At 44.6% G+C, this 25134-nt stretch overlaps 2 protein-coding genes across 5 annotated transcripts in view; one reads left to right on the forward strand and one right to left on the reverse strand.

The window, feature by feature from the left end:
• The window catches only part of LRRC41 (leucine rich repeat containing 41), a 44316-nt gene extending 42784 nt beyond the window's left edge, over window positions 1-1532 (reverse strand). Inside the window, exon 1 of one of the 3 annotated variants that reach the window (XR_011256969.1) lies at window positions 1413-1507. The gene's annotated coding sequence lies outside the window, so the exon portion shown is untranslated. Of the gene's footprint in view, window positions 1-1412 lie in introns of all 3 variants that reach the window. The other 2 variants (XM_069589314.1, XM_069589305.1) reach the window with 2 other exon arrangements.
• Window positions 127-23349, forward strand: NSUN4 (NOP2/Sun RNA methyltransferase 4). Of its 2 annotated transcripts, none has more exons than XM_069590069.1 (6): window positions 127-1251; window positions 5152-5495; window positions 10663-10817; window positions 14573-14733; window positions 21147-21271; window positions 21862-23349. In XM_069590069.1, exons 1-6 carry the CDS (start codon window positions 1159-1161, stop codon window positions 22136-22138), a joined length of 1155 nt encoding a protein of 384 aa, XP_069446170.1. In that variant the 5' UTR covers window positions 127-1158; the 3' UTR covers window positions 22139-23349. The 2 variants fall into 2 exon arrangements, with proteins under 2 accessions (XP_069446170.1, XP_069446179.1); XM_069590078.1 differs by having other exon boundaries at window positions 21147-21257.
• The last annotated feature ends 1785 nt before the right edge of the window (window positions 23350-25134 follow it).

Raw genomic sequence — 25134 nt, forward strand, 5'->3', positions numbered from 1 at the left:
CTTCTTGTTGTTTAAGCCACTCAGTTTATGGAACTTTGTTATGGAAGCCCAAGGCAACTCCTACATATGCCAAAGTAAAAACTGTGGCTTTTCCACAGGGAGAAGGAAGTCACTGGAGGGTTTTTTGTGGGAGTTCACATGGCCATTCTCCAATTTAGAAGACAGTTTCATAGTCATATGTGTACATATGGATCAGAGCAGGAAACACTAGAGGGAGGACTCAAATTTTATGATAAATGGTGAGGGAACCTATCTAATTTGGACTCAATCCAAGGACACTTTCAGATTCACATGCAGACAGGCTTTAAATCGGGGACACTCAGATGAATTATGGCAGGCTAGACATTTCAGTTAAGGTAATTAATTAAAAATTTATAATTGATTTCAATATCTTTACCTTTGTTCTCCCCATCTCAGGGTTTGAACATTCTCTTTTAAGTGTACATTGTATTGCTCTTTTTTTTTTTTGGCCATGTAGTGCAGCATGTTGGGAATCTTAGTTCCCCAAGCAGGGATCAAACACACATCCCCTGCATTGGTAGCTCGGAGTCTTAATTGCACTCATCTCACATACTAGTAAAGTAATGCTCAAAATTCTCCAAGCCAGGCTTCAGCAATACATGAACCGTCAACTTCCAGATGTTCAAGCTGGTTTTAGAAAAGGCAGAGGAACCAGAGATCAAATTGTCAACATCCGCTGGATCATCGAAAAAGCAAGAGAGTTCTAGAAAAACATCTATTTCTGCTTTACTGACTATGCCAAAACCTTTGACTGTGGATCACAATAAACTGGAAAATTCTGAAAGAGATGGGAATACCAGACCAGCTGACCTGCCTCTTGAGAAACCTATATGCAGGTCAGGAAGCAACAGTTAGAACTGGACATGGAACAACAGACTGGTTCCAAATAGGAAAAGAAGTACGTCAAGGGCTACAGTTTAGAGGGTCGCAAAGAGTCGGCCACGACTGAGCGACTAAAAACAACAACAAAAGATCCCTAGCTGGGCGGGGTTTGCACTCGCGTCGGAGGGCGGAGCCCGAAGAGAGGCAGCAGTAACGCTTTCCCCTTTTCGTTCACTGTGGAGCACACCACCTCTCCGGAACCTGAGCGTCTGCTTTTGCGGTTCCGGTCGGAATTACAAAGCGGCGCACGCCAACATGGCTGCGCTCTTAGTGAGAGGAGTTCGGGACATGCTGAAGCGTGCGGACTTCGCGACGGTCCCGCGGAGACAACGACATAAGAAGAAATGGGTAAGGTCCAGTGACAGCAGCCTTTTACCGCCGCCCCTCGGGAAGCTTCTCCAGCCCTCTACATCTCGCACCCTCAGTTAGTTCGCTACTCCAGCGCCTCTGGAACGCTTTGGGTCACCTTTCCCCTACCCCTCAGGCGGCGTGACTAGGTGCCTCCTCACCTCTGCAGTCTTCGCCTCTCTCCGCCTTTTTATTTCGTCACAAGTCTTCGGCTGCCCCTCTAGTTAGGTCTGCGAACTCCAGACTCCGCCCCTCTAAGTTACGTCATCACCTCCGCCCTCATTCTTTCAGCTCTGTCACGCCTCTTGTTTCCCGGCACTTGGTTACCTTCCCCTGGACCCCCACTAACCTTCCCCCTACCCTTCCTCCCTTTCCCCCTCCCTCCCCTTCTTTCCGACCCTCCCTCCCCTGCCCCCCACTGCCCCCCCCCTCCATGACCTCTTATCTTCCTTTCCTCCTAGACCTTCCTGCCCCGCCGTCCTCTCCGCTCGGAAAGTGACGTAGCGACTTCCCCTTCCCTCCCGGGTCTCTGCTGCCCTCCGGGAGAGGATTCAACGCCATCCCTCACCCTAGAGCTGCCTCTGGCTCCCAGGAAAGGTTATAGCGACCACCCTCCAGACTTTTCCCCCAAACCAGGCAAAAGGTTCAGCGACTTCTCCCACCTTATGGGCTCTCCCTACTTTTCCAGAGCCCCTTTCTCTGGCCTCACTTGTAGCCCTGAAATTTCTTCTCTAACCGACCAGTCCTCCTCTCTACCCCGACCGATTCTTTGCCCGCCGCCACCGCCCTCCTCCCCAATCCCGCAGGCTCTTCTGCGCCCAGGGGGATGTTGTTTTGAACCCGCTTCTCCACACCTAGGAAAGCCCTCTTGCCGGGAGCCTATCCTGTCGGGTTCGTCCCCTCCAAGTCCTTGTGTTGAGCGGTTCCGCTTTGTGGGGTCACCTCCTGCCCGTCCGCGGAGCCCACATTGCAGCTGGATCAGTCCTCCGAGAACACCACGTCCCTGTCCCCGAGGCCCTTGCATAGACCAGCACAGTTACCTCTGTTACTATGGTGGATACCCTCCAGCCCTGGTAACCAACCCGGTGACCTCCCTTCCCCTTACTCATGTGCCTTTGGAAACTGGCCCCGTGCTTTCACCGCCTCTTACTCATAAGTCCCTGGGAACTGGGCTTGTAATTTCACCTCCCCTTGTCCATCGGCACATGGAAACTAGACCTATAATTTCTCCACCTCCTCAGAGGGTTTTGGATACTGGGCCCATGACCTCTACTCTGCTCTCTTCCTGGTCCTCAGGGAGAAGTTACAACGGTCCTCCTCTTTCCTCAGCATCTTCCCCACCCACTGACAACTTTTACCGTGGCCATGTTAAGCGTCCAGACTCTCATGAACCTAAACCACAGCTTGACCCAACTTTTGGGAAAAATTATTGTGGCTCCCCACTTTCCTCTCAACCAGGCACATCTAGTTGTCCCAGCTCACCTCAGGAGGGCTCTTATCACTATTCCCATCTTCCCCCAGAGGCCCACATACCTGCCCCTGGGAACCCTTACTATGCCATCCACGTATCCCCTGGGAGTACTGGCAACCCCCAGTTACAGGATTCCAGGAAGTCTTGCTTTGAGTCTATTTATTCCTGGGAGACTGGTGGGAGCTCTTATCTCCGAATAACCCCAGGTGCTATGATTTCTGGTCCCTCCTGTCCCCAGGAAGCACCTCTTCCCCTGTCTTCCCACTGTCCTTGTTCAGCCTTCTTCCCTTCACCTCCATGCAACCAGTTTATGAATCCACCCCAGTCACCCCGCTGCAGAAGCTGTAAGGAATCCCCTGCGCCCGTTTGTCCCCAAGCAAAGTCTCCCAAATCCTTAGAGGTAAAACAACCACATTCTCCCCACAGTCACTCCCTGGTCACCCAGCACACTCCTGACCAGCCCAGCGCCCCCAAGCCCAGCTCCTCTCCTCCACCTCCCTCCCGCCCTTCTGGCATCTCTGGTCCTTCTTCTGTGGTGACAACCATCACAACGTGCGCCAATTCCTGCCCCAAAGAACTTCCCCAAGAGACTACTGCACCTGCTGTGGTTCCTAGAACCCTCAAAACAGTTATCCCTGCTTCCCTTCCCCTTCGCCTTCCTTGTGATCCTATCTTACCCAGTAGTTATGCTCAGACCGGCCCCCGAGGACCCCTCATAGGACCCCCCTGTAGTACCCATGTATATTCCATGGTTCCTCCCACCCCCGATCCTGGCCTGCTCTCTGGTCCCCTCAATCAGTGCACAAGTCCCCTTCAGTGTCAGAACCAGCCTGTGGTGCCCCCTGGTGTCCTCTATAGCACTCCCCGGGGCCCACTCCTACCTCATCGCCAGCCTGTGGTGCCTCCTTGTTCTACCCACATCTATTCTTTTATCCCTTTGAGAACACCCTTTGACCCCCAAAATTTACCCATTGCCCCCAGAGGCCGGGGTCACCGTGATGCTATGCCATGTGGCCTCCACGTCTACTCCATGGCTTCTCGAGACTCCCACAAGGAGTCCTCCCAGATTCCCTACAGCTGTCCTGTGCCTTCAACCAAGAGTTCCAGCTGTAGCACTAATGCCAGCTGTAGTTCAATTTTGGTTATTAATGAGTGCCAGAGTAGTGACAGCAAGAACACCCACCAAAGCGCAAGTGGGAGCCAGAGTGAGAGTGTCCATGGCCCTACAACTTGGACTCAAAGAAAGACTTTCCATCTTAGCAGAAGTCGGAGTGGGAGCAATAGTACCCAAGAAAGCACAAATAAAAACCAGAGAGATTCTCCTCCACTTCTTGAAGATCAGGGCCAGAGTGAAAATACCAAATCTAGCAGAAGTCAGGGCCCGATCAAGAGTGCCCTCCGTAACAGAAGTCGGAGCCAAAGCAAGAGTCCTCACCATCGCAGAAGGCAGGGCCAGAGCAGGAGCCGGAGCAAGAGTCCCTGCAAGAGTCCCCACCGTAGCAGAGGTCATGGTCACAGCAAGAGCCCCCACCGTAGCAGAGGTCATGGTCACAGCAAGAGCCCCCACCGTAACAAGAAATGAGGGCTGAGAAGGAGTTCCAAGCAATCTGAAAATCTAAGCCAACACAAAATTCATAGACCGTAACAGGGCTACAAGCCATAATAAGCATTGCAGCTGTGGCATCCAGGGCCAACTTGTGGACTCCTCAGCTGAGATCTTTTTTCTCTTTTGACCTATTTCCGTGCTCCTCAAGCCTGACCCACGCGCCTCTCTGCCACCCCCATAGCGATCATTCTGTAAGTCCCCACCTTGATTCACACTTCAAGGCTTCTGGGAGCTCTTCTCATCCCACCTTCCTGGAATCTGGGAACTTGCCCCAAATGACCCTCAGCCCTCTGATACTGAGCATTGTGGTGTCAGTCACTGCATGACCTTTAGGTAAGTTACCCCCACCTCTCTACCAAATGTAGAAGGTTGATATTTTTTGTATCCCACTGCGCTGTCTCCTTTGCTCATATAAACTGGGAGATGTGAATGTGCTTTAGAAAATGGAAGGACAGTTCAGAAAGAAAAAAATGTCTTCCATCTTTAAATCTGTTCTTTGCCCAGGGCCTCTATAGTTGCTACCGACCTTCTATAGACTCTCCTCAAGAGTCCTCTCTTAGGTCTTAAGGAATGCCCTCATTTTTGGTGAGCTCCACATGCTATTGTGAGAGCTAGAGTTTCACAACACTGAGGAAGAAAGGCCAGTTTCCCACTACTTTTCTCTCACACACTTTTTCTCTGGCAGGCAGAGGCACGATGCAAAGGCAGGAGTGGGCACTAGCTGGATCCATGTTTGCCCCAGCACTCTAAGGCAGTGGTGGGCTCAGGCAGCAAGGGGATAGTGAGGCCTGGAAGACTTATAGGCCTGTTCTCTTTCTTCCAGGCTTCCACAGAGCCCAAATTTCCTGCTACTCGACTGGCTCTGCAGAATTTTGACATGACCTACAGTGTGCAATTTGGAGATCTCTGGCCATCGATCCGGGTCAGTCTCCTCTCAGAGCAGAAGTATGGTGCACTGGTCAATAACTTCGCTGCTGGGGATCATGTGAGTGCTGAGCTGGAGCAGCTGAAGGCCAGGGACTTTGTGAATGAAACTGTCTTCCACAGGGAACCAGAGCCTGAGAATAGCCAAACTGCTGCTCCATCCCATGTGTCCTGGGCTTGCAGTCCAAATCTTCGTTGTTTTACTTTCACCAGAGGGGATGTCAGCCGTTTCCCTCCTGCCAGGTAGGATCTGGAGCGTGGCTGGGGCTGTGCTGAGTGTCTGCCAGCAGTATACAGGAAGAGATGCAGCTCTTGTCCTGTTTAATGGGAATCCTAATATTGCTAATATTTACTAAGTGCTTATACATGTTGGGCCTTACCTCCTTTTGTTCTGTCAACAGTCCTCTGAGGTGGGTAATATTACTGTTTTTCTTCCATCTTTGAGGAAACTGAGGTGCAGAGAAGTTAAGGTACTTATTTCTGTAGGTCCTTTAGGTAGTAAGTGGTATAGCTAGTATTTAGACCCAGGCAGTCTGACCCCAGTACCTGCACTTTGAGCCTGCGCTGTGCTACTGCCTAAGAAAGGAAAAAAACCCATACTTCTTATATAAGCACTGCACCCTCTCTAGTTAAAATGTGTTATTTACAATTACTTTCTTATTTTGCCCCCATCAAAGAGAGTAGGACAGGTAACCTCATGATACCAAAAAAGTGGGCCTTGTCTAGGAAATAGGGCTTGCTTAGGAACACAAAGTTAGTACTAGACTGGGGAAACGAAAGGAGACCTTCCAGACATCTTATCCAATGCTCAGATGTATATGGATTTGAATGAAAAAAGATTCTGTAATAAAATGCTAAATTGTGTTTTAGAAATTGAGAAAAGGAGAGCTCAGTGGTAGTTGTAGGATATGGGAGTTGATCTTTGAAGGATTGTTTCTTTCATTCAGCAAATATTGTCTACCAAATGCCAGGCACTCTGAAGTGCACAAGTCCCCATGGAACTTGCAGTGTAGTGAGGGAGATAACTGTTGACTATTTAACGGTTGTGATAAGTGCTACAGAAGAAAAGTACAAGATGCCATGAAGTCTTATAGTTAGAAGATTTAGTGCTGAGGAAGTGAAATTTAAGCTAAGACCTGAAAATTAATAGGAATTAAAACTGGTGGCATGGGGTTGGGGATGGGAGCGTGAGGCTACAGAAGAAGTCTGTGCTGTACTTAGTCGATCAGTCACGTCCGGCTCTTCGTGACCCCATTGACTGTAGGTTGCCACGTTTCTCTGTCCATGGGGAGTCTCCAGGCAATAATACTGGAGTGGGATCTTGCCAACCCAGGATCAAAGCCAGGTCTCCCGCCTTGCAGGCAGGTTTTTTACCATCTGAACCAAATAAGGAAGGTTTTACAGGCCATATGGGATTATGGACTTTTTCTCTAAAAGGAAGAGGGAGCCATGAAAGGGTTTTTTGTTTGTTTGTTTTGTTGTCGTTTTTATTTGGCATCTGGGATCTTAGTTCCCTGACCGGAGATTGAACTCGTGCCCCCTGCAGTGGAAGTACAGAGTCTTAACCACTGGCCACCAGGGAAGTCCCAGCCATAAAGGTTTTAAGCTGGAGAATGACATGATCAGCTTTGAATTTTAAAAATATCATTCTGGCTGCTGTGTGGAAAATAGGTTGGAGAGAGGCAAGGCTAGAAATGGATTGTAAATTAGGAGTCTTTGCAGTAGTCTTAGCGGCTGGTTTGAAGGAAGGCTGTATGTTTAAGAGAAGAGATGAGGCTGGGAAAGTACATGGGACGCCATGTATGGGAATCTTGAATTCCAGGAGCTTGCAGGCTAGGGAAAGGAGAGTTTCCTGGTGGTTGCTTATAAATGACTGGAATACCAGGGCTGGGTAGCTTCATACCATGTGCCTTTTAGTATATATTGCTGTAAATGGCCAATATGTGTTCTAGAGAACCACTGAAGAGGGGTTCAGAACAGAGGAAAGGAATAACATAGAGTGATTACAAGCATGGGCTTTGGAGTTAAGAAAACCTAGGTTTGAGTCCTGTCTTCACCACTTATTGATATTAGATATACGGGGCTAAACTGGTGGTCCGATGGTTAAGGCTCCAAGCTTTCATTGCAGGAGCCGCCATGTTGATCCCTGGATCCCTGGTTGGAGAAGTTTCTCATGCCACAAAGTGCGACCAAAAAAAAAAAAAAGACAGGTGGCATTGGATACCTGAGCCTTGGTTTTCTTATCAGGAAGATAACTTGGAAAGTAATGATAGTAATAGCTGACAGTATAGTTCACTATGTGCCAGATACTGCTTTAAGCATTTGACTTCTGTTAATTCATTTCATCCTCACACTAATCCTATCTGGTACATACTCATTACAGATGAGGAAACTGAGGTACAGAGAAGTTGACTGATTTGCTAAAGGTCATACAACTGATGAGCAGGTGGGCTGGATTTGAGGTCCAGGTAGTCTGGCTCTAGAATCTGAGTTCTCCTGCCTCATAGGGTTGTAGTAAGAATTAAATCAAATGATGCATATTAAAAACCAAGTATAGTCCCTGCAATATAACACTCATACATAGTATCTGTTACTATTGATGTTATTGCCATCAAAGGTGTGTTTCAGGAAGATCGTTTTAGTCACAGTGAGGAGGGCATAGATTGGAGCAGGGTTAGAGGCCGATTTGGAGGCCCTGGCTTTAGGCAAATCCATGGAGTAAGACCATGTTGTTTTTTAAGTTGCCTGAGGACACCCTGAGAGTAGGGGGAAAGCAGATCTCTATATTTGAATCTTTTCCTTCTTGTCTTGATGGATTCCCTGTAAATCAAGGGGATCTTAACCTCTGGAAAGTTCAAAAATGTATTCACAGAGTCCAGGAACCTCCTGAAATTGAAAAGTTGTTTTACTTTCTTTTTAAAATTTTAATTGCAGGATATTTGCTTTACAGTGTTGTGTTGGTTGCTGCCATACAACAATGTGAATCAGCCATAAGAATACTGTGCCTTTTTTTTGAAAAGAGATATTGTAACTTTTAACTGATTCTCAAAACTATGAACTGCCCCCCGCAAAAAAAAAGGTTGAGTAATGCTTCTTAAAGAAAGGAACTTAAAAAAAATAAATTAATAAAAGGAAGGAACTTGGTAAGAATGGGTTTTTGTGAGCCAGTACAGCTATGATAGCAATTGTTTATTTTTCTCTGATTTGTCTTTCTCCTTTGTCAGCTACAAGGCACACAGTTTCACAGACAATTCAAGTGTGAAAGGATGGTAGCTCTTGTAGCTGATCCTCAGTAGTACTATGTCTTGTGTCTTATCCCATCTTTCTCCCACAGCCTTCCTGTCAGGACAGCAAGGACCAAGTTTTCTGTCTCCTTGAGACTGTCCCCAAAGGCTGTCCTTGCTGAGCTGTGTCTCAGGCTGAGTGACTGCCCTGCAGTTGCCCGTATGACAGCTGCGAGTGAGGTGTCCTTCTGTGACTATCATGTTGTTGGCATCCCCCTCTGCCCTAATGATTGCTGCCTCTATCTGTGTGTCATTAGCTCTCACTTGGACTCTCCTAACAGCCTTCTCACTGGTGTCTCTGTTTCTAATTTGTTCTTTCTAGCCTACCTAGCTTTCTAAAACTCTCACTAGCTAATCATGTGATTTTCTTTACAAATTTTTGGTAACTGCCTACAGGTTATAGTCCAAACTTAATATCTGTTACAACCTTGGCCTCTATCTGCTTTGCAACTTCAATCTGGTCCTCTCACTTCATGGCAAGTAGATGGGGAAACAGTGGAAACAGTGATGGACTTTATTTTCTTGGGCTCCAAAATCACCACAGATGGTGATTGCAGCCATGAAGTTAAAAGATGCTTACTCCTTGGAAGGAAAGGTATGACCAACCTAGATAGCATATTCAAAAGCAGAGATATTACTTTCCCAACAAAGGTACGTCTAGTCAAGGCTATGGTTTTTCCAGTGGTCATGTATGAATTTGAGAGTTGGACCATAAAGAAGGCTGAGGGCCAAAGAATTGATGCTTTTGAACTGTGGTGTTGGAGAAGACTCTTGAGAGTCCCTTGGACTGCAAGGAGATCCAACCAGTCCATCCTAAAGGAGATCAGTCCTGGGTGTTCATTGGAAGGACTGATGCTAAAGCTGAAACTCCAGTACTTTGGCCACCTCATGCGAAGAGTTGACTCATTGGAAAAGACTCTGATGCTGGGAGGGATTGGGGGCAGGAGGAAAAGGGGACAGAGAATGAGATGGCTGGATGGCATCACTGACTCGATGGACATGAGTTTGAGTGAACTCCGGGAGTTGGTGATGGACAGGGAGGCCTGGCGTGCTGCGATTCTTGGGGTCGCAAAGAATTGGACACGACTGAGCGACTGAACTGAACTGAACTTCAATCTCATGTACCATCTCATCCTCTGTCGTCCCCTTCTCCTCCTGCCCTCAATCTTTCCCAGCATCAGGGTCTTTTCCAATGAGTCAGTTCTTTGCATCAGGTGGCCAAAATATTGCAGTTTCAGCTTCAACATCAGTCCTTCCAATGAACACCCAGGACTGATCTCCTTTAGGATGGACTGGTTGGAAATCCTTGTATTTCTGACACACCAGATTTCTCACTGTGTCTGAAAGAAGCTATGTGTTTGGTTCTGTGCCTTTGGTGTTTTTGTTTTCTTCTGCTCAGAATGCGCCTCTTCCCCACCCTGCTCCCTTTTTTTAACCTAATGAAAGTCCATTCCTTCCTCCAAACCTAAGTCAGATAATTTTAACTCTGACAGTCACAATGGATGGCATCCTTTTCTGAACCCAGAAAGAACTTGGTATCTCAATATGTAACCTAATAAAACTGAGTTCCTACCACACGCCATTCACTGTTTCAGGTGTTGGAGATGTTATAATGAACAAAGCAAGACAAAGTCTCTACCTTCACTCTAATAGGGAGAGAGAGAAGGAGAAAAATAGACACACACACACACATACCCTTATACTTACAAAGTGAATAATAAATACTTTAAAGATAGATGGGAGTAGGGGGCTGCTATTTTCAGATAGAGTGGTCAGGGCATACCAGTGCCTCTTTGGTGAGGTAACTTTCACGGAGGACCTGAAAGAAGTGAGGAAGCAAATGAAGTATATTTGGAGGAAGTATGCTGCATGCAGAAAGCAGAACAACTACAAAACAGGAGTATGCGTGGCTTAATTAAGGGATAGCAAGATGAGTAGTGCGGCTGGAATCCGGTGAGTTGATTTCTGTTTTAAAAGGCTGCTCTGGCTGCTGTGTGGATGAATGAGTGAGTGAGTGCATAACTGAGGGTGGGTTGGAGAAATGAGTTTTTTTGGACTTGAGACCTTGACTTCCGGTGGGTCTCCTGACTTGGCCTTTCACTTTAAGGTGGTCTCTTCTCTTCTAGGCTTGGCAGCCTGGGTCTCATGGACTACTACCTGATGGATGCCGCGTCCTTGCTGCCTGTCCTGGCCCTTGGCCTACAGCCTGGGGACACCGTGCTTGACCTGTGTGCAGCCCCTGGGGGAAAGACATTAGCGTTGCTTCAGACGGGCTGTTGCCGTAAGTCAGAGGGCTGTGTCTTGAGCAGGGAGGGCTCCCTCCCCCTCCCTCCCCCTCCCTCCCCCTCCCTCCCCCTCCCTCCCCCTCCCTCCCCCTCCCTCCCCCTCCCTCCCCCTCCCTCCCCCTCCCTCCCCCTCCCTCCCCCTCCCTCCCCCAGTCAGGGGCTCACTGAAGATGCTGAGCTCTTTGGTCCAGGTCAGGTAGGGTAGTACTTGCTAAGCTGGTGTGTTTGTTCTGTTCGAAGTGACTTCCTCTCTTTCTCTGTCAGGTGGCCAAGGAAGACTGCAGAGCAAGAGCAAGGTCTTTGAAAGCAGATTAAAGCAAAGCCCTGATTAGTCTACCACATGACACTTTTCACCCCTCTGCATCTTTTCCCTTTGTCTCTAAGTTCCATTTTCTTAGCCTGACAGGTAAAATGATAAGATTTGGCCACAGCAGTCCTTTAGAGCTTTAATATGTCATTCTTCCCCAGGCTTTATGTGCCTTAGCCATATCCTGCTACTCTTTGTTGCCTCAATCAGGCTCTACCTTTGCTCATGTTACGGATTCTCTCTGGAATACCCCCATCCTATCACCCTCTGAGCTCTCAAGCCTCAGCTCAAGTGTGCCACCTCCTGGAAGTCTTCTCTCATGATCTCTGCTGGCCAGCTGCAAAGTGTGTCCTCTGTCTCCTGCGCTCTCACACCCTGGGCATCACCCTTGAAACAGTTAGTACATTAGCCTCTCATCAGAGGATAATGGGTATACGTGTTCTTTCTCCCCAAGATAAGGAGTTCCTTGAGGACAGGCCTAAGACTTACTCAGTAGTATAGCTCAGCCTGGGCCTTGTTCATTGTAAATGTTCATTTCAGCCATCCATTTGCTGACATCCTGCCTTAATATAAACAGTATTTTTATCTCGAGAAAGATTCACAAGGAGGCTGTGATTTTTATTTATTCATTCATTCATTCATTCTTGGCTATGCCGGGTCTTTGTTGCTATGCATGGACTTTTTACAGCTGTGGCAGTTGGGGTCTACTCTCTAGCTGCTGTGCTCAAGATTTTCGTTGCCGTGACTTTTCTGGTCACAGAGCATAGGCTCTCGGGTTCATGGGCTCAGTAGTTGTGGAACAGGGGCATAGTTGCCCCGCGGCATGTGGAATCTTCACCCCATGACCCCTGCCTTGGCAGGCAGATTCTTAACCACTGGACCACCAGGGAAGCCAGAAGGGAGGGGATGGCTGTGACACTGATCCTGGAGCTCAGCCAGGCTTCTCTTGCCATAGCCTTTTTTATTGGACCTGGATCCTTCTTTTCCAGTTCTTATCAGCCAACTTGCACAGTTTGAATTAGGTTCCAGCCTCAAGGTAGGCTCTACAGATGATTCAGAGAGGTACTACATTTGATTTCCACATTCTGGAAGTCCAGAGGGAATGAAGAAATGTTGATATGGCTTAATGGGTCCAATCACCCTAGGCTGGGCTATGCTGATCTGACTGTGAGTACTGTGAAAATTCATCAGAAAGGGGAATGGATAAGGTGGAGTTTCTTGGATGAGAAGGAACTGGAACTCAGAAGAGGAAGAAGGGCCAAAGAAGTAATTGAGAGTTGCTTTTCTAAAGGAGTTAGAGATAGGCCCAGAACTGGAACCCAGATTTTTTCTTCTCAGTTGATATCCTGCTGCAAATTCCTCTTGAGCAGAGAATCCAATTTTTACTTCTTTGAGGGCCCTCAAAAATTAGGACATATTTCTTTGTGGGGAGACTAAAGTGGTTCACTCACTAGATAAAAGTATGTACTCTCTAGTTCTTCACCACATTACCCACTGCTCTCTTTCATTCCTTGACTCCGAGGCCAGGTATCAATTGCCGTTTATCATTAAGCTCACAGTAATATTTTTCTTAGAGCCAAGAGTGAAGTGAAATATTTCTCAAACTTGTGTCTATCACAAAAGGGAAAGTGAAAGCTAGATGGTGAATCATGCGGGTTTAGGCTTGATTGTATACAATAGAAAACTCAACTAATGACTTAAAGAAGAAATGTTTATTCTTCTCTTAGGTAAGAGAGCTGAAATATAGGCAGTCCAGGACTGGCACGGAGGCTCCACAGTCATCAGGGTTTCATCAGGGTTTCTTCTTTTGCAACCTATTTTATTGCTGTCTTCCATCCTCAGGATTGCCTCAAGTCTGGTCAAAAGGGGCACATCTCCTGATTGTATCAGCTTCTTTTTATCTATTTATTTTTAATTTTTTAAATTTATTTTTGACTACCCTGGGTCTTTGTTGCTTTGTGGGTTTCCTCTCATTGCCGCAAGCAGGGGGCTACTCTCTAGTTGTGGTGCACAGGCTTCTTACTGCCGTGGCTTCTCTTGTTGAGCACGGGCTCTGGGGCGTATGGGCTTCGGTAATTGTGGCACATGGGCTTAGTTGCCCCTCAACATGTGGAATCTTCTCAGATGAGGGATCAAACCCGTATCCCCTGCATTGGCAGGTAGAATCCTAACTAGTGGACCACCAGGAAAGTCCCTGTGTCAGCTTCTGTTTTTTATATGTAATTTTAACTTATTTTGGGCTGTGCTGGGTCTTTGTTGCTGCATGGGCTTTTCTCTAGTTGCAGCGAGCAGGGGCTCCTCTCCAGGTGTGGTAGGCAGGCTGCTCATTGCGGTGGCTTTTCCTGTTGCACAGCACGGGCTCTAGGGCACACAAGCTTCAGTAGTTGCGACCTGTGGTATTAGTAGTTGCGGCTTCTGGACTCTAGAGCATAGGTTCAGTAGTTGTGGAGCTGGGGCTTAGCTTCTCCACAGCATGTGGGATCTTCCTGGACCAGGGATTAAACCCATGTCTCCTGCATGGCAGGTGGATTCTTTACCACTGAGCCACAAGGGAAGCCCTGTATCAGCTTCTTTTAGACATCTTCCCAGAAGTCCCACACAGTAATTCTGCCTACAACTCACTGACCAGAACTTAGTCTTATAGTTTTACTCAGTTGTAAAAGGAGGCTGGGAAATGTAGTCTTTTGGGGAATATTGCTCCCCTCTCTCTCAAATAAAATTGGAGTTATGTTGCTAAGGAACTGTTGTTGAGTTGCTCAGTCATGTCTGACTCTTTTTTTCCTCATGGACTGTAGCCTTTCAGGCTCCTCTGTCCATGGAATTTTCGAGGCCATAATACTGAAGTAGGTTGCCATTTTTTCAAGGGATCTTCCTGACCCAAGGATTGAACCCATGTCTTTACGTGTCCTGCATTGCAGGTGGATTCTTTACAGCTGAGCCACTGGGGAAGCCCATACTAAGGAATAAGAGTAGAATTTAAATTGGGGATAAATAATATGTAGTATCTACCAAAGATGAAGAGAAATGCATATTCAAGAAAGGTGAGAGAGGGTATATTTTTTAAAGAAAGAAATGTTTTAACCTAGTCTGCTTTGTTTATTTATATAACCTTTCTGGACTAAGTTGGTGTTTGCCTTTGCAGCCTCCACTTCAGAGTGTCTAGTACTGTGCTTTGCATATAATAAATGTTTCTCCTCCACTTGCCCCTGCCTGGGGGGTCTGTGTTGATTGGCTATGCCTGAGAATTTGTCTGACTCTCCATCAGCACCATTGCTGGTGGGGTGCTTTGTTGTGCAATGGCCTCTGAAGTTTCTTTATTCCTGCAGGCATAAGATGTTCCTACTACCCAGAATGTCTATAGATGCAGTGCAATTCCTGTCAAGAGTCCAGTGGTGTTTTTTAACAGAAGTAGAAAAAACAATCCTAAAATTTATACTCCCACAGGCAATCTCGCTGCCAATGATCTCTCCACGTCTCGAACGAGCAGGCTACAGAGGGTCCTTCACAGCTATGTGCCTCAAGATGTCAGGGATAAGAATCGAGTTCGAGTCACATCATGGGATGGCAGGAAGTGGGGAGAATTGGAGGGGGACACCTATGACCGGGTGAGTGATTCCTGACCTAGGACATCCAGCTAGCCAAAGCTGGCATTCCCTCCTAATGCTAGGCCCTGAGCGGGTAGGATCTAGCCATATGTATTTGAAGATGTAGGGCTGATTGTGGACCTGGCCAACTCTCTCCTTGGGTGATGTGGTGAAAACAGCCATCTGCAGAACTGTCAGTTCAGCTTAGAAGACTGCCTACTATCTTGATTAGAGGGAACAAAAAGAGTTTGAACCTGTCTGGCTGGAAAAAAATTAATTAGGCTTATTTTATTTCACTACTCACTTGGCTGCACAGTAACCCTCATTAAAGTAAGTATGATTAAGCTCATTTTATTTAGTTTTGAATATTTATACAGTACATGATGTAAAATGCAGAAGGCTGAATATGGTATCTGGAGAAAAGTGTGTTTCCTCCTTATTCCTGTCTCACAGCTGTCTATTTCCTCTCCCTACATATTGTCTATATTTTCTTCTGTATTCCCGTAAAATATTTTCTTTGTGTATATACAAATATAAATGTGTATATAAAAAATAATAGGAATGGTAGTGTATTATGCTTATTATTCTGAACTTTGTATTTTTTTTTAGTTAATAATATGCCCTGAAGTCAAACTTTTGGTTTTGTTTTTGGAGTATGATTGCTGGATAACAATTCATATGTACTTAGGATATTGACAGAGGTTACTGAGTCACTCCCTGTGAAGGCTAAATCAGTTTCACTTCTACTGGTAATGAATAAGGGCACTATTTCCTCATATCCTGCCACCATTGGAGTTGTCCAACTTTTTGGTTTTTGCCAAACTGAAGCATCTAATTACATTTTTGTTATGAATGAAGAGGAAAGTCATTTTACATCTTTAAGTTATTTATATTTTCTTTTATTTATTATTTTTTAAATTCTTATTTTTATTAGAGTATAGTTGCTTTACAGTGTGTGTTAGTTTCTACTTTATAGCATGGTAAATCAGTTACATGTATCCCCTCTTTTTTTAGATTTCCTTCCTATTTAAGTCACCACATACCATTAGAGTTTCATGTGCTCTACAGTAGTTCTTATCAGTTATCTCTTTTATACACAGTAGTATATATATGTCAATCCCAGTCTCCCAGTTTATCCCGCCGCCCCTTCCCTCCTGGGCCTCCCTGATAGTCAGTTGGTAAAGAATCTGCCTGCAATGCAGGAGACCCCAGTTCGGTTCCTGGGTCAGGAAGATCTGCTGGAGAAAGAATAGGCTACCCACTTCAGTATTCTTGGGCTCCCCTTGTGGCTCAGCTGGTAAATAATCCACCTGCAATGTGGGAGACAGACCTCAGTTCAATTCTTGGGTTGGGAAGATCTCCTGGAGAAGGGAAAGGCTACCCACTCCAGTATTCTAGCCTGGAGAATTCCATGGACTGTATAGTCTATGGGGTTGCAAAGAGTCAGACATGACTGAGCAACTTTCACTTTCCCTTCCTTCCTTGGTATCCATAAGTTTATTCTCTGCACCTGTGTCTCTGCTTTGCAGGTAAGTTCATCTATATCATTTTTCTTAATTCCACATGTAAGTGATATTTTGTTTTTGTCTTTCTGACTTCACTCTCTATATGGCAGTCTCTAGGTCTATCCATGCCTCTGCAAATGGCACAATTTCATTCCTTTTTATGGCTGAATAATGTTCCATTGTGTGAATATATGTGGGAAGATTCCCCTGGAGGAGGACATGGCAACCCACTCTAGTATTCTTGTGGGCTTCCCAGGTGGCTCAGTAGTAAAGAATCTGCCTGCCACTGCAGGAGAGGAGGGTTTGATCCCTGGGTAGGGAAGATCCCCTGGAGAAGGAAATGGCAATCCACTCCAGTAGTCTTGTCTGGGAAATCCCATGGACAGAGGAGCCTGACAGGCTACAGTCCATGGGGTTGCAAGAGAGTCTGACATGACTTAGCAATTAAACAACAATAACAGTATATATGTACAACATCTTTATCTGTTCCTTTGTTGATAGACATTTAGGTTGCTTCAGTGTCTTGCCTTTTATAAATAGTGCTAAATGAATATTGGCATGCATGTATGTTTTGAATCATGGTTTTCTCTGGTTATATGCCCAGGAATGGGATTGCTGGGTCATATGGTAGTTCTGCTTCCCAGGTTGCTCAGTGGTAAAGAATCTGCCTGCCAGTGTCGGAGATACAGCAGAGGTGGGTTCAATCCCTGGGTTAAGAAGTTCCCCTGGAGAAGGAAATGGCAACTCACTCCAGTATTCTTGCCTGGAAAATCTCATGGATAGAGGGGCCTGGTGGATAGAGGGGCCTGGTGGGCTACAGTCCATGGGATCACAAAGAGTCGGATGCAACTGAGCGACTGAGTGTACACACACACACACTAGTTCTGTTTTTAGTTTTTTGAGGAACCTCCATACTATTCTCCATAGTGGGTGCACTGATTTACATTCCCACCAGCAGTGGAGAGTTCCCGGTATTTTCTAATCGGCACATTCTAAAAATATTTATTTAAAATATATACTTCTAAAAATATAAACTATATGTAGCTATTGCCTCTGTGTTGTATCTGACACATTTCTCTCTTCTGTTCAGTTCTTACCATCTTGCCTCAGCCGCTCTAAGACATGGAAAGAAAGACCAAGGCTTATAGAATCTTGGATAGCTTGAGAGACCTGCTTCCATCTGTGTGGGAATCCCCTATTCAGCCTTTTTGGCACATAGGCAGCAGAGTAGAGGGAGCATGACCTCTGCTGTCGACCTAACTTGTTTTTGTATCACAGAGGTGCCACTTACTGACTTTGAGACAGCTGCTTGATCTCGGTGAACTTCAGCCTCTTTGTAAAATAGAAAATGATTATTATGAGGATTAATAATGAGCATATCCAGGGAAAGTGCTCAGTACATCAACTGGCCATGACGATTAGACAGGTAGTCGCCATCATCATTCACTTTCACTTTTCACTTTCATACATTGGAGAAGGAAATGGCAACCCACTCCAGTGTTCTTGCTTGAAGAATCCCAGGGACGGGGGAGCCTGGTGGGCTGCCGTCTATGGGGTCGCACAGAGTCGGACACGACTGAAGTGACTTAGCAGTAGCAGCCATCATCATTATTCAGTCTGTGTTTGCATACTTTCGGTGACAGGGGCTCACTCAGGTTTTGTGGTTGAACACCTCTGCTCTTAGAAAAATTCTTTCTCTTACTGAATTAAAATCTCTAGATTTTATGGTATATGTCTGAGTTCAAGAATTCTAGAGTCAGACTGCTTGGTTTGGAATCCTGGCTCTATCACTTACCGGCCAGAGAAGTTAACCTTTCAGTTTAAACTTCAGTTTCTTCCTCTGTAAAGTAAGGATAATATTAATGCCTATCCCATAGGTGAAGATTAAATAGATTACATGTAGAATGCTCCTGGCATATAGAAAGCATTTAATAACATTGTCATCATCACAGTCCCTTTTATTTTTATTATTTCCATTCATTGATTATAGCTATGCCTTCTGTAACAATGTGCTGCCTCCCATTTCATGTGAAAGTGCTTCAGATATTTGAAAACAGCTTTAATGTCCTGAAGATGTCTTTGTTAATTTATTTGTTGAACAAATAGTTGTGTACCACGTATGGTGTTAGGCAAGTGTTAAGCACTTAAGATTCAAAGGAGAATACTATCTCAGGACTCCATACACTCTTGGTAATTTCATTTCTCCTCCAGCTCTACCTGGCCATCAGCTGGAGTGCCAGAGCTCTGCATTTTCATGGCAAGATACCCACCCGTCTCCCCACTTAACAGCTTCCCTTTTATATATGTCGCAGTTATACCTTTTCCAATCTCTCTATATTTAGCCTTGTTAAATAACTACCCTTTAGATATGTCTCTCATACACTCCCTAGAATTGGGTTTTGCTTTTTGAACCAATCTGAAAATTTTTCTCTTTTAAAATGATTAATGTCCCTTATGTATTTGGTTTTGGCTCTGTCAAAGTATTTACTGTGTTTGTTTTACTTACTGTTTCTTTCACTGTGTAATCTCTCAAATTTTTTTTTTATTTAGTAAGGTTTATATTTTAATTCTGCATTAGATAATTTTAATCCTACATTAGATAATTTTAATCCTGCCAACGGGCATATGAAAAAATGCTCAACATTGCTGATTTTTAGAAAATGTAAATCAAAACGACAGTGTGATTTCACACTGGTCAGAATGGCCATTATCAAAAAGTATACGAATAATTGAGACTTTCCTGGTGGTCCAGTGGTTAAGACTCCATGCTGCTAATGCACAGAGTGCAGATTTGATCCCTGGTCAGGGAACTAAGATCCCACATGCTGTGTGGCATGGCCAAAAAGATTAAAAAAAAAAAATTGTCTACAAATAATAAATGCTGGAGAGGTTCTGGAGAAGAGAACCTTCTTACACTGTTGGTGGTAATATAAATTGGTGCAGCCATTATAGAAAATAGTATGGAGGTTCCTTAAAAAACTAAAAGTAGAGTTGCCATGGGATCCAACTCTCCCACTCCTGGACATATGTCCGGACAGAACTATAACTAGCAGCATTGTTTACAGGAGCCAAGACTTGGAAGCAACCTAAATGTCTATTAACAGATGAGTGGATAAAGAAGATGTGATACATATATTAAATGGAATATGCCTCAGCCATAAAAAAGAATGAAATAGTGCCATTTGCAGCAACATGGATGAATCTAGAGATTATCATACTAAGTGAAGTAACTCAGACAGGGAAGGACAAATCGCTTACAAGTGGAATCTTAAAAAAAAAAAAAAGAAGATACAAATGAACTTATTTACAAGAGGGAAACATTCACAGGAATAGAAAATGAAGTGATGGTTACCAAAGGAGAAAGAGGGATGGGATAAATTAGGAGTTTTGGATTAGTGTATGCAAACTACTATATGTGAAATAGATAAACAAGGTCCTGGGAGTTCCCTGGTGGCCTAGTGGTTAGAATTCTGGGCTTTCACTGCTGTGGCCTGGGTTGAATCCCTGGTTAGGGAGCTGAGTGCCCACAAGCCACACAGCACAGCCAAAAGAAAAAAGGAACAAGGTCCTACTTTAAAGCACAGGGAACTATATTCAATATCTTATACTATAATAGAAAAGAATCTGAAAAATAATATATATATGTTTGTTTGTTTGTTTACTGAACCTCTTTGCTGTATACCAGAGACTAACACAACGTTATAGATCAACTATACTTCAAATAGAAAAAAAAAAAGCCATCAGCTTCAGCTCTGGAATGCCTCCTTGAATTTGTACTCCTGGTTTTTCTTTGGCTTCTACGGATTTCTCTAATTTTCTTTGAGCTATGCATTTAAAAATATTGACTATTTAAAAATATATATTTTATCTATCCTTTTTAGGTATTTTGTATTAAAAGGGTTTCAGGAAACAGAGGGTATTGTCATGTGATTTCTAAACATCCCAGTGACCCTTCTCTGAGCTTTCCTATCCCTTCTCTGAGTGTTCCTATTTAATTAACGTCTCTTTTTCTGAACACTAGTCCCATCACATTCCTTGGGATATAACCTGACCAGAGTACAAGGTAATCATTTATCATACTCTGTGTGTGCTGTATCAATTCATGTGGCCAAAGAATGCATCATAATATTGAACCCTGGGTCATTACTAATTTACATGAAATTTCTGCTTAAATGAAAATTTACACATCTTTTCCATAGATGATTTTTACTTTTTTGAAATGCAAATATAGGACTGGTGTTTTGGGGGAAGAGGGGGGCTCTTTTTGTTTTGTTTTGCTGCCCATCACAGAGTAGGCTTTTAATAAATAAATGCATGACTTTGTTTATTTTTGGCTGTGCTGTGTCACTTGTAGGGTCTTGGTTCCTTGACCAGGGATCGAACCCAGGTCCTCAGCAGAGAAAGCGAGGAGTCCTAACCACTGGACTGCTGGGGAATTCCCCCATAAGTGAATGACTTTGCATCTCTCACTTTAAAACTTTTCCATGTTGAATATGACATTGTTTTAGAATAAGATAATTTTGAATCCTGATCCTGTTACTCAGTGTATTAGCTACTCTTTGGGCATTATATCATCTGTAAGTTGGATGTTTTTTTCAAATAGCTAGGGACAGAGTTAAGGACAGAGCTCTGAAACACCGGAGACTTCTTTTTAGGTTGATATCAATTATTTAATTACAGTTATTTATATGTTGGTTTTGGTTTTTTGACCAGCCATGAGTATACCTAGAGGTACTATTTTCCCACTCTTTATTTCACAGTTGTCCACCAAGTTAAAGTGAGAAGCTTTGTCAGATCCTCTGCAGTTGGGGGATGGGCCAAGGGACCACTCTGCTGAATCCTCCAGGTCAAGGGACTGAAATAGCCCTGACCTAGGGAAGAGGAGCCTGTAAGGAGCTCTAATACTTGACCTTTTGCACTCCTGGGTAGGTGCTAGTGGATGTGCCCTGCACCACAGACCGCCACTCCCTTCATGAGGAGGAAAACAACATCTTTCAGCGTTCCAGGAAGAAGGAGCGGCAGATGTTGCCTATGTTGCAGGTGCAGCTTCTTGCGTGAGTAACAGATTAACAAAAACTCAGAACTTTGGGAAAGAGTGATCTGGGAGTCTGGGGTGCTAGAAGCTATTGCCAAGACCATCACCCGTAGAAGGGTTTTCTGTTTGGGAATCTGCCTGAAGGAGACAAACTTCACAGGATGGTCTTCCTCTGGGACATAAAAACTCTATGTGGTAGAAATACATAGCAGGACAGACTGCATAGATTGACTTTTACCTCCAGGCTAACCCCTAACTGCATGTCAATGATTAACACAATTTTGAAATATATACTGAGGTCAAGGCTCTGTACAGCTGGGATAAGAACTTGGTTCATAGCCAGTATCAGAGTTTGGTCTATAACTGGAGTCAAAGATCAGGTGACTGTTTCAAGACAGCTTCTGGAGGAGAGCCCATGGAGTAAGGTTAGGTTGCTCTCTGCTTTGAGAACAGCTTTTTAGATGATGTCATTGTGGAAGGCATGCAGAGGCTAACACAGTCACCCATCCCACAGCTGGCACCCCCATCCTTCCAGCTTATTCGGTTGCCCTTCTGCTTCTGAGAAGCTCATTAGTCACTGCCACTCTCTCTCTCTCTCTCTTTTTACAGGGCTGGACTCCTTGCCACCAAACCAGGAGGCCACGTTGTCTATTCTACCTGCTCACTTTCACATTTACAGAATGAGTATGTGGTGCAAGGCGCCATCGAGCTCCTGGACAATCAATACAGCATTAAGGTTCATGTGGAAGACTTGACTCACTTCCGAAAGCTTTTCATGAACACGTTTTCTTTCTTCCCATCCTGCCAGGTTGGGGAGCTGGTAATCCCAAACCTCATGGCCAATTTTGGGCCTATGTACTTTTGCAAAATGTGTAGAATGACGTAGCATTGCCCTGCTCCTGAAGTCCTGGTGTAGGAAGACTGGGTGAACTCTTGTGGAGACCAGTGGTAAATCTCCATCCCATTCAAGTCTTTCTATAGATGGTTTTCAGCAGTAGGAAGTAGGAGTTTTTCTGTCCTGCTCTCCAATTGTGGAGCATCAGCAGATTTCTAACTCACTTATTACAACCCACTTCCAATCCCCGCGCCCCATCTTTGAGCCTGTGCTAAAGGTTCCTGCCCCATTAGGGGTTTAGGAGGAGGAACCAGTATCCTGTAAACTTGGGAAGAAGTGTTTAGCCAATAAAATTGTTGAAGCTCCATCGAGCTGGGGCTGAAGTTGGGGGGATCTCATGTCCGTCCAAGTTTTTTTAGTTCCTCTTGTACCAGGTGCTGCTACTGAGCACTAGCTCTCAGGTACCCAGAGTCCAGGACCTCAGCCTGGTTACAGGCCTCTGGTTACAGAACCCTTCTCACACTTGGGTTTTGCATGATAAGTCTTGAGCAGTTGAAGTACCTACACCAGCCTGCCAAGTTTCTCCATATGGCCCATGATCTGATTTCAGGAACGAGTAACTGAAAATGTTAAGCTAGTGCATTATAATCTGCTTACTTAACATCAAGAAAGCTCTCCAGAGCCGAATAATTCAGGCATCCTCCTACTATCAACAGCACTGTTGCCCAAATGTGGCTGGGAAGCTGCTTCTGTCACAGGCTGTGATACTCTGCTGTGTGTTTCTGCCCTTGTTCACTCCTCTAGTAAGTATTCCTCTAGTAAGTATGTGGTGCAAGGCGCCATCGAGCTCAGTGGCCAGGGAACTGCTGGGGATGTAGTGTTCGGGACTGTGGGAGAAAATGAGGCCTCTTCATTCTTCAGAATGGCAGATCTCTGAGCACCTAGGAATTGCCTAATGTCTTATTTTGTTATCTTCAGTTGTTTTTTTTTTTCTCTTGTTCCTGGTCCATGACTGAGCTCTGGTGCTAGTTCTCTGGCTAACCCCTAAATCCCTTAGAGCTCTTCTCCCAGCATCACAGGCTCTCATCTTACACAGTGTGTTTGGAGCAATATTACATCATGTAATGCCTGACTGTTAGTTGTGTTGTTTTTGTAACTTTAGCACAAAGAAGGCAGTTCTTTAAAGGTAGGGATATTAAAAATTGCTTATGGTCACTTGCAGATACTACTTTTTTTATTAAATTTTTTTTCTGAAAAACTGATTCTTGCATGGAAGAGGATTCTTCCTACTTTCCTTAACCCTTCTCTTCCTCTTTCTGTGTCTCCTTTTGTTCTTTAAGCCTTTCGTGCTAATCGTTGTTTGGGTATTAGAGGTGTCAGCTGAGAAGGATTTTAGATGAGGTTAAGCCTTCTCCTTTTTTGGAATTTGCATCATAACCGAGGGCCCTGAAAGATCTTTCAGACTCAAAATCAAGTAAAGCTAGAAAGATGGAGCTCCAGGGAGTAGGACTCTAATTAGCTTCCATGTGTGCTGTTTGGTTCCTGCCTGCTGTTTACTCAACATTCAGTACTTGCTGAGGCTTGGAGGCCTTAGGTGCCTGGGTTTCTTCCCTTGGCCTCCTGGGTAGCCAGCCTGGTGCTAATTAAATGCTAAGCAGTGATAATTCAAGGGACTAGTGTCTCTGCACTTGGGGTCGAAGTCTATTTGGGGACAGAGAGACGCAGATAAGGAAAGCAGAGATCTGCTTTGGAAAATAGTTTGATTATCTCCTGTAATTGAACGTTTACCTACAACTCACTTATTCCAATACTAGGGATAAATCCAAGAGAAACTCTTACATGTACATCAGGAGATACATACAATAATGTTTTCGTAGCAGCCCTGGTCACAAAAGCAAACCCAGATATGCATGAGCAAGAGAGTGGACAAAAACTGGAATGTTCACACGGGAATATTATACCAGTTTTGAAACAAGTAAACTACAGTGACCCATAACAATATGAATGATTCTTAGCAATAAGATATTAAATGTTTAGTCCCAAAGATTAAATGTAGCATGATACTTAAGAATTTTTTTCTTCTTTTTTGTTATTATTTACACACAGTATAATTTATCAGTACTAAATATACCATTTAAATGTATTTGATAATTCCTTATAATAGTATAACCATCATCACCATAAAAATATAGAAAATAATTCCATCTCCTAAAATGTTTTCTTGTGCTCCTTTGCACTTAATTCCTTTCCCTAATCCCTGGTTCCAGGTAATCACTGATCTGCTTTTTGTCTCTATAGTTTTGCCTATTCTAGAATTTCACATTATGGAAGAGAGTTGATTTACAGCTGGATTGGAAAAGCTCTTTCTGTCTATCTGAATGTTTGGTTTTTCACTGTTGGCCCAGATAAAGGCATTGGTATTTCTGTTGTGCTATTTAAATCTGAAATTCCCCTGGTGACTCCCAGGGTTATTTGATTTACTGACCGTTTACAACTGGTGTAACTGGTTACATACGTGTGACTTGACTACATGACCAGAACTTGACTACAAAACCCTGCTAGGAACTTCTGATTTGAGCTCTCTCACAGCTGAGATTCCTCACATAGAGCATGGTGATTCAATCCAAATACAGAGTACTTTGTTTCACAGCCTTGCTAATACTTGGTATTTTAAGTTTTAAATGTCACATCCTGTCCCAGTGCAATATGACTTTGCCATTTCCTTCACTAAGACACAGTCTGTTTCCTCACCCCTTTAATCTGGGCTAACTGTATGATTTGCTTTGACCAATTAAGTTTGGTGGAATGAATGCTGTGTGAGTTCTAAGTTTAGGCCTCAAGAGGCCTTGCAGCTTTCACTGTTCAGTTCAGTTCAGTCGCTCAGTCGTGTCTGACTCTTTGCGACCCCATGAATCACAGCACGCCAGGCCTCCCTGTCCATCACCAACTCCTGGAGTTCACTCAGACTCAGTCCATCGAGTCAGTGATGACATCCAGCCATCTCATCCTCTGTCGTCCCCTTCTCCTCCTGCCCTCAATCCCCCCCC

The sequence above is a fragment of the Ovis canadensis genome, chromosome 1 (genome assembly GCF_042477335.2).
Source record: "Ovis canadensis isolate MfBH-ARS-UI-01 breed Bighorn chromosome 1, ARS-UI_OviCan_v2, whole genome shotgun sequence".
In the NCBI taxonomy this organism is placed as follows: domain Eukaryota; kingdom Metazoa; phylum Chordata; class Mammalia; order Artiodactyla; family Bovidae; genus Ovis; species Ovis canadensis.

Bases quoted from the DNA above. Each gene is read 5' to 3' on its own strand.
- NSUN4 (XM_069590069.1), top strand. From the start codon at position 1,159: ATGGCTGCGCTCTTAGTGAGAGGAGTTCGGGACATGCTGAAGCGTGCG. The intron at 14,734-21,146 runs GTGAGTGATTCC...ACTCCTGGGTAG, and splicing joins AGGGGGACACCTATGACCGG to GTGCTAGTGGATGTGCCCTG. The intron at 21,272-21,861 runs GTGAGTAACAGA...CTCTTTTTACAG, and splicing joins TTGCAGGTGCAGCTTCTTGC to GGCTGGACTCCTTGCCACCA.